The sequence below is a fragment of the Cydia strobilella genome, chromosome Z (assembly GCF_947568885.1).
Source record: "Cydia strobilella chromosome Z, ilCydStro3.1, whole genome shotgun sequence".
NCBI classification, from domain to species: domain Eukaryota; kingdom Metazoa; phylum Arthropoda; class Insecta; order Lepidoptera; family Tortricidae; genus Cydia; species Cydia strobilella.
Window position 1 is genome coordinate 8683827 of NC_086068.1, and position 9988 is coordinate 8693814.

Below are 9988 nucleotides of genomic sequence, written 5' to 3' on the forward strand. Positions count from 1 at the left end.
ATATATATTTATATATATATAATATATAAATAAAATATATATATTAGTACTCAACCATATCACATTTCGTGGGAAAGCCAAAGCTTTTTCAGATTCACTGAGTGATGCTACAGACCGGGACTGTTTGAGCGACAAGGGCAACTCGTTCCACAACTTCACCGCGCGCACTGTGAATGAATCTGCATACGTTCGAGACTTATTCGAAGGGATAGCAAGCGTAAGATTAGCACTAGAACGTAAGCGGCGATCACTTCCTTCAGCCAGATAGTTAAATCTCTCGGTTAGGTGAGATGAGGTACAGGGGTTGAAGAGTATGTTGAAAAGCAACGACAGAACATGCACATCCCTGCGCTGGCGGATCGGTAACCACCCGAGCTGCTTACGAAAATTAGAAATGTGGTAAGCTAACACCATATTTTCATAGAGAACGTATATTTAGAGTAAAACGGAAATTTTTCCAGGATGGTACACATTTTCCAAGATGACTGCGATTCCTCGAGGTCCCCAAATGCGGAATAGTGTGGACATGAAAAAGAGACCTTTAATTAACATACATACAAAATTTCATAACTTTGGAAGGATTTCGAGGTGAGACTTAATCCGATTGTACTAAAACTTAACATTGTAATTATTTGACTGAATTTGTAAATATCTTTGTTGACATTTTATCTGTTTGCATGTTTTTTTTTGTAATTTTCCTGACATTTATATATCTATTGTTCTAGGGTGTAAGTGAATTGGTGTAGTACTGTAAGCTTGCACTGTATTAAATAAACAATAAACAAAACGTGACGTCACATCCCACGCGGCTCTGCCATAATGTATGCAATATAATCATGAAAAAAAAAACATACAACCGAATTGAGAACCTCCTCCTTTTGAAATCTTGAAGTCGGTTAAAAAAGCAAAGAATATGTTAAGTGTTTACGCAAAAGTTTTACGCTTGTAACTCCAATATTACAAACATGTTAGAAAAATTCGATTGTTGAACGTGTTTATTGAACAAATATAAACTTCCAAGGATCAATATGGAAATGCGACGCTATCCAAAGTACTACATACATAAATAATACTACAATTTAAAGTCAAATAAAATACCAAAGTGTAATGACTTAGTTAGCGGCCAGTTTGCAAATTCTATTTAACAACGATTTTCACTAAAGTTAGGCAACAAGAATTTTAAGATTTAATCTGACTTCAAAGAATGAATTTAAGTTTAACTCCCGTTAAGGGATTAATTAAGCTATCCAAGTTAAAATCGTCTTAAGTATTACATTTCGCTTTTTCTAATCGGCCCACAATGTTTTACACTGAATCAACCCTATGTTGTGATACATAAAGTTCATATGCTATTATAATGTTAAGCCTAGATACGAGGTTACAAAATTAAAAGCAAGTAAAAGCAAGGAGCAGCCTTAGTTTCCGAGCGAAATAAGGCATGAAACAAAGGGGCGTAGCTAGAGGATATGGCGCCCGGGGCAGTCACCAAATTTGCGCCCCCTGACGACTGACAAAAGGTTCCCTGCTGCTGCCTTTTGCCCATTTTGGCGCCCCCCCTTGGATGGCGCCCGGGGCACGTGCCCGCCCCAGCCCCCCCTAGTTACGCCACTGAAACATTTCTCAAAACGGTTTAATTTCGTGCTGATTACACTGTAAATGTATTTTACTTAGGTATACAGGGTTAGTAGTAATCGAAATGCGTTTGTGGGGGATATAAAATGAGACAGTAAAAAAAAACAATTTTTTATCAAATTAATCCAGCAGGCGTTATAAGGATGGCTTGAACTACGTGATGTAAGTGAAGTGTACACGGAAAGAACATGTCTAGTCACTTAAGTAACATTTTGAGTAATCGCGGTTTTAAAATTTGGAACCATGTCTTTTTTAACAAAAAAAAAAGTTGTGTTACATATATTATACAGTGGTAGCAAAAGATATAACCAATAGTTCATTAACAGCTCTACATTTTGAAATGATAATCTAATTTTCCGAAAAAAGTGACTAGACATGTTCTTTCCGTGTCCGTGTACCCTTCAAGTGTCACTTTTTGACACCACGCGATTAAAACAGACAGACACTATCATTATCACGCTGTCACGTAGACAAATACGAGCATCATACCACATCCCTACTGCTGATATTGTTAGAACGTTTGTACGTTTGTATTTTCGTTCTTGATCAAAAAATGGCTTCCTGAATGAATTTCGATGAATCATGTCTTATGTTTTTATTCTATGAATAGACATAAAATACTTTTTATTGAAGGGGTATCCTACCCTACGGGGGTTGCAATTTAGTACTAAAGTACTAAGGGGGAGGTACGTGAAAAGGCTTACACTTAAATTTCAAAATATCATTTTTACTATTTGTCCTAAATCATAAAATAACGTAGCCCGAGTTGAATTATTTATTTATAATTAAGTGTAAATATGAATGGAACCGATTAATATGTACTTACTTATATGTATATTTAACCTTGGCCTTATTAATCTTAATCGCTTAATTGATTTCCTTAGACCTGTCCACTATGTGCTCAGCTAGGCATTATAGGTATCAAACGTGATGCCTTCCTTGTGTGTGCTAAAGCAAATAGGTATTCAATATATATTGAAACTGATATCCATGTACCTCCTTTGAAACCATAATCCCAATTGGCCAAATATGCCTAAATGTTAATGCTGATTGCATGTTACATAGATAGTAAATAGTTAACCATTTTTCGGGTGTAACTCTTAGTCTATTACTTACTTGGTGTTATTTTCTCCGGCTCTAGAAAACTTTCTGATTCTGGATTAGTCATCTCACCGCTCAAGTAGCGTTGTTCGACTTCTATAAAGTGGCCCATGGTGACGATAGTTATCGAAAAGTATACCTGTCAACAAACAGCCAATATGAACCTCTGTCTCAATAAAAAATAGTAAGTAACTATAAGTTTACCTTTTAACTGAGGCAATTAGTAAGTCGCCTGATATAACTGTATAATAAATACTTACAAGTCTGAAATGTGTATGAAAATGTATGTTTTTTTTTATAAATATTAGCACCTTCCGCCAAAGTCAATTGAGGTAGCAGTGGAATGTTGAAAGTAATAATCAAACAGTAGAAATTTTATGGCAATAGAAAAATGTCTTTTTTTACTAAGGTACATAGTAACGCATCCTCGTACCACGCCGCTACCTCGTTCTGCCTCTGTCTGGCGTAAGCTTATACATTTTCTACCCCTACTTTCATAATAGTGTTAAGATTGAAAACAGATTTACTATTAATAACACCTGAAAAAGACGTGAAATCAAAAGTTTTAAGGGCAAGAGGTTGACCCATTACACCTAACTACCTTAATTTGTGGTATTTTCTATAAAAAGGGACCTTATTGTCGATGGCGCTTACGCCATTGTAAACGATGCTCCGATATAAATACAATGCCGCGCGACGCTGTGCGGCGTAAGCGCCATCGACAATAAGGTCCCTTTGCAATGTCAAATGCCCCATTTTATTTGTCGTCTTTTGAGTATCAATAATGTGTTGTTGATAAGAACATGATTAACTAGATCATAGCATTAAGAGGCAGGATGTTGATTCTGATTTAATAATTTGTGAAAGTTTTGGTCTGATTTTGATGCATTAGGCATCTCGGTCGTACTTATTGGTACGATTGAGATGCCTAATGGCATCAATAAAACTTGTTGAATCAGAATTGGCCTCTTAGTTTATAAATTTATGTACGAATGTACGATTCCCACCGCTGGAGCGCATTTTCAATGTGCCTATACATTAAGTATGTATGGCAGAAGCGATGGAGTTCGTCCGGAGCCGGTCGCGTCCGCGAGGAGCGGACCGGCTTGCGGCCGTGAAATGTGAAATGCGCACCGACTCCGCCCGTGGGAATTGTACTATAGTCGTGTCGTAGAAAAAAGTGTGAGTACTTACAATAGTGTACAAGGCCGAAGCGTAGCAGCCGCGGCGCAGGCTCCTCCAGCAACAGCAAGACTGAATGATGGCCATCTTTCCCTATGAATAAATGAATACATATTGGATAAGGAAAAGCAACTTAGCCCCACAGTAGCCCTGCCCCAATAAGGCTTTACAATAAGAACGCATACTATTTGCGACAATTGCGACTCATTCACGTCAGCACATATTTTCATCCCATAACATGTACAAAAGTTGTGTTATTCGTCACTAGGGAATATTACGCGAAACTCTGTGTAGGTGGCGCCACTACCACAATCTGAGGGTCTATCGCGAAAGAAGAAAATCGAAATTTCGTTATCTAACATCTCTGTCACTCTTGCATATTCGAGCGATAAAGAGGCAGATAGCGAAATTTAAGCAGATTCTCTGTAAACAAACCTGCTCGATGCATCAATGTCATATTTTATTATCTCTGAAAACTTGTCAAAAACCTGTTAAAGGTACAGTATGTATAAGTAACTCTATGGTTTACTAAAAAAGCTAGTACTGCACTCTGGTGGCAGAACATTGCAGTAATATCCCCTAATATTATTTTCGGTTACCGCGATAGTTACTCATGAAATAAAACTATGAAAACGGATTATATCGCGTATATTGAATTTATAATACGTCCCAACGTTTCGAACCCTTTACAGCGTTCGTGGTCAACGGGTGACTGAGGAAAAACTACAAAGTGCAAAAATACCCACATACTAAAAATAATGAACCATCATAGACTATAAACTTTAAGGCTGGTTGTACATGCAAAATCGGTTCATAAGGCTAGTTATACAATACAACTATTTTTCAAGTAAAGATATATATATATATGCGATAAAAACTACGCCGGCTCCAACCCACCCATCCACGAGAAGATTTAATTCCCTCCTAAATTGCAGGAGGGTATCCCAATATGGGACCGGCAACAAACTCGGCTAGATGCTCCTACATATAAATTAGCTCAGCACCTGGCGGGAGCCCTCTCAGCATTACGTGGTACTCATACAAAGGATTCTTACCATTTCATCAGTGAGATTAAAGACCTAACATTGACTGTCAGTTTTGATGTTCAGTCGCTATTTACAAGTCTACCGGTACAAGACTGCATTGAAATTGTCAAGAAGAGGTTATGTGAGCAGACCATATCAGAGGAATATGCTAAGCTGTTGGAACATTGCCTTACATCTGGCTACTTGCTATGGAATGGTGAATTCTACCATCAAGTCGACGGCGTGGCCATGGGGTCTCCGGTGTCTCCAGTAGTCGCTGACATCTTTATGGAGGACTTCGAGGAGAGAGCACTCTCATTGGCTCCTGTGCAGCCGAAGATATTTAAAAGATACGTAGATGACACTTTTACTATACTTGCAAAAAGTAGTGTTTCAACTTTCTTAGATCACCTAAATTTCATCCATAGCAAAATAAAATTTACTATGGAGTTGGAAAAAGACTGTTCTCTCCCCTTCTTAGATGTATTGGTTAAAAGAAATCCTGATAACACCCTAGGTCGCACTGTGTATAGGAAACCTACTCATACTGATAGGTACTTAAATGGCAAATCGTATCACCATCCCAGTCAACTTGCTTCAGTAGGCAAATCTTTGTTTCAGAGAGCCCAGAGGATATGTGATGACCAGCATCTGGCCGCGGAGCTCCAGCATGCCAGGCGCGCGCTCCAGGCGAACGAGCTCAGGATACCGCGGGTCAACCAGAGGTCCCACATTAAGATCCCCACAGTTGAGCGCAGGCCTGCCATTCTGCCTTTTGTCAGGGGGGTCACGGATAGGATCAGCCACATCTTGAAGCGTGCTTCTATAAAGACATATTTCAAGCCAATGAAGAAGATGTCACAATTCCTGAGGCCTGTAAAATGCAATACCCCTCTACAGATTGCAGGAGTGTACAGGCTGGACTGTGAGTGTGGCCTATCATATGTCGGGCAGACGAAACGGAGCATTTCCACTCGGGTGAAGGAACACATAGCTGATGTCAAGCACCGACGACCTAGGTCTGCAGTCTGTAAGCATGTCATGGATAATGCCAATCACTCAATCAAGTTTGATAAGCCTCTGGTTCTTGCTAAGGAGAAGCGGTACATACCCAGAATGCTGCGCGAGGCCATTGAGATTAAGAAAAGCGAGACAGGTATTGTATAACTAGCCTTATGAACCGATTTTGCATGTACAACCAGCCTATGATGGTTCATTATTTTTAGTATGTGGGTATTTTTGCACTTTGTGGTTTTTCCTCAGTCACCCGTTGATCACGAACGCTGTAAAGGGTTCGAAACGTCGGGATGTATTATAAATTCAATATACGCGGTATAATCCGTTTTCATACTTTTATTTCATGAGTAATATCCCCTATTAAGGCATAGGTACTAAACGACATGTTTTACTCGTAATGTAACCTTTAATTTTTTTAATTTAATGCCTTTTATAAAAGACCGGTCTGGCCATGTACCTAGTGACCCTGCCTATGAAGCCGATGGTCCTGGGTTTGAATCCCGGTAAGGTAATATTTGTTCATGAGTCAAGGGTGCTTTCTATGTATTTAAGTATTTATTTACAAATTGTATAGACAGTTGTCAAAAGATGTATGTTCGTTAAACGTATTGATATATTAGCATTATTTAAATATTTGTATATTACCCATATACAGGATGATCAATCCAAATGGGTCAGTAGGGAGAAATCTGCAACTATGAGAGATAGCGACATCTGTTCTTAAGAACCATGGCTTCGATTTTAGATTTAATAATAATGGCATTAAATTTTTTTTAAATCTTTCATACATAACCTCATACTTTCAGAATCAATTATATAAACAAATACTACACGCGATTACATAAAGAATATTGATCAGGTAAATCAGGTTCGATTCCCGGTTATGAATGAGTTTAAAAAAAGTTTGAATGTCATTATTATTAAATCAAAAATTGACGCCATGGTTCCTAAGCACAGATTTCGCTATCTCATAGTTTCTGATTTCTCCATACTGACCCATTATACAATCCTTCTTGAGCTTATCGTGGGGCTTATTTAATTTGTGTAAATATTTATTATTATCCTGCATAATTTTTCGCCATTGCTCTATTTATACTCATTTATTTTAACGATCTTACTCTGAAATCGGAAAAAACCTAAGTAACTATGTGCTATGTTAAATTTATATTAACTTGCTAATGTAGAGTTAACAAAGTGGCATTACATAACTGACAGATACTAAAGTTGTCGGGATGGAGATTCCACGTCTAGAGCATTCTCAGAAGCAAGTCGCTCCATAGATACGTAACGGTATAATAATTATGGTACGTTCAAGTCGGGGACAGGGTAAAACTGGGGCCTAATTTGAATGGAGAAAGCGACAGAATGCGTCGTGGCCATTGAACTATTATTAGTACGTACATATAGAACGGGCACAGAAAACCAGTATTTTGTGTCATTAAATACGTTCACGTCTTTCATGTGGAGTGTGGACGTATCCAGAGATCAAAAGGGGACATAAAGCCAGGAAAATAGGAGTAAAACAAAAGATACAGCGCGCCCCGCGTAACTTGCGACGGAAGATGTGGCTGTCACCCGAGTTTTTACCTTTTTAGGGTTCCGCACCCAAGAGTAAAAACGGGACCCTATTACTAAGACTCCGCTGTCCGTCTGTCTGTCCGTCCGCCTGCCCGTCTGTCACCAGGCTGTATCTCATGAACCGTGATAGCTAGACAGTTTAAATTTTCACAGATGATGTATTTCTGTTGCCGCTATAACAACAAAAACTAAAAACAGAATAATATAAATATTTAAGTGGGGCTCCCATACAACAAACGTGATTTATTTGCCGTTTTTTGCGTATTGCACTCGCACTTTGCCTGTTTTTATATCAATTGATCGGAAAATTCACTTCTGTTTAAAATTTTGCTCGTCAGATCCCTCTTCTTTTAATAAAATCGCTTTTATACTAAAATTATACTGCTGTGGTATGCAGGGTAACGATATACAACTGAAATTACTGAAAATAAATTATAATTAGACATATTTTCGTGGTTTACACACATGAGCTCTCCCAGCCTAGTCCACAGATGTAACGACTTTTGTTTTTAAATCTGTGCATGACATATGCATGTCACGTAACAGTAATAGCAAAGATAGATATAACTCCGTAATAGATGGATACAGTCTAAGGAAAAAACGTGCCTCGAAAATCACGAAAATTTGATTCTCGATCAGATGGCGCCACTAGTTTTGGCCTACACTCGTATAGAGGGGGTTGACTGTTTCGTTTGTTATTTATAATTTTAATGCATACCAGTGAAAGAACATGGGTCAAAATCATATAAAAATTATTAATGCAAATAAAAAAATCATTTATCCATATTTAAATACATTTCGTTCCATTTGGAGTTGAAACTCTAGGTCCATGGGGTCCCAGCGCGCATAAGTTGTTTGCAGAAATCGCGAAGCGTCTGGTTGACGTAACTGGTGACCGAAGAGCTGGCGGCTTTCTCGCACAACGTATCAGCATTGCGATACAGCGGGGAAATGCCGCCAGCATCCTTGGTACAATGCCTCAAGGGCCTATTTTAGATTTAAGCTAGTTATTAATTTCGTTTACGTAGAACCACTGTATATATCTTGTATGTAAATAAATGTATTTAAAAATACATTTTATCGTATTTTTATAAATATTTATTTTTAGTTTTAAAATGTGTCGACAGATGGCAGTGAATTTACTGGGGTTATAAAATTTACTATGACAGTACCGCTCTAGTATAAGTTACTCTATGGTAATAGTATCGTTGCGTGATCTGCCCGCGCAGCATGGTTTCCCCTATCACTAAGTCCGTCACTTACGCACTCACATACTTGTTAGAACGTGACAGGCATGGTGATAAGCGTATCGTGCTACGACTCCAGGATCGTAAATCCGTTTTATTTACGCACATATTGTTAGTGCTCTAAAATGCGTTCAGAAACCATAGGAAATGACCAGCATAATTACAACCAATTTTACTATGAGAACTTCCTTATCTGTGGTAAGTAGTAGGTAAAATCTGTACTTTAATGTTATTACATTATAGAGTTTTGTAAGGTTATGAGTTTAAATTTGGAACAGCTGTCGGAACTCAAGTGGGTCTCTATTCTAACACTCGTGTTATTCTATTATGAAACTCGTCAACGCTCGTTTCATAAAACCACACTTGTGTTTAAAGCCTCTCATTATGTATCAGTTGCATAAACTACTCTTACTTTCCCTACCATTCTTGAACTAGCTACCTTCTTTCGGCTACATTAGGTACCTGAGCTATGTAATTTGGTGGATAAAATCAGATTCTCACGAAGCCTTAATCAAACTTGATTTGCATAAATTAGCGATATGCAGAGCGACGCTGAAAATCCCCGTAATTATGCTTATCGGAATACATTAGTGTCCGCCATTAATAAACTGAGATATCAGTTGATGCCTGCGTAATTCAGGGTACCTAATGGCTCCTTCGCAAAGGCAGAATAATTAAAATTGTACAGGCTTCGCGTTGGGTCAGTTCCCCTATATTTTTAGCGACCACGCTTAAGAGCAATGAAAACGAATGAGGGTAATGTAAAAAAACTATTCGCATTGACCTCTTTCATTGAACTTGTGTGTATTTAATAGCAGCATACGTATACGGGGAACACCCAAATATTCCGAAATACGTTTATCCGATTTTTATAACCACGACTTTCATAATCCCGATTTTTTATAAGCCCGAAATATCAAAATTACGATTTTTAAAAACACGATGGAATAAAATCACGAATGTGCTATTTCCGAAAACTTAAAATCCGATTGTCATTTGACCGAAAGCTTAAAGTTCCGATTATAAATTTTTCCGAAAATATTTTTTTCCGAATTCTTAAATGATTACAAAAAAAGATTTACAATTTTAAAGGTTCACTATCAAAAATAACGGATAGGTAAAGTAGCCTCAACGACTGCCTTAGCAATGTCACACTGACATATTCGCTAACGTCTGCGTAACTTACGTTCTATACACCTCGCTCGC

General features: G+C 38.0%; 1 protein-coding gene across 1 annotated transcript in view; it reads right to left on the minus strand.

Annotated features, from left to right (window-relative positions):
- The window catches only part of LOC134754391 (uncharacterized), a 70109-nt gene extending 66101 nt beyond the window's left edge, over positions 1 to 4008 (minus strand). The window contains exons 1-2 of the mRNA XM_063690696.1: positions 3928 to 4008; positions 2749 to 2872 (exon numbers count right to left, since the gene is read on the minus strand). Of these exons, the coding sequence (XP_063546766.1) occupies positions 2749 to 2872; positions 3928 to 4002 (199 nt within the window). The 5' untranslated portion in view covers positions 4003 to 4008. The remainder of the gene's footprint in view (positions 1 to 2748; positions 2873 to 3927) is intronic.
- Positions 4009 to 9988: the final 5980 nt, after the last annotated feature.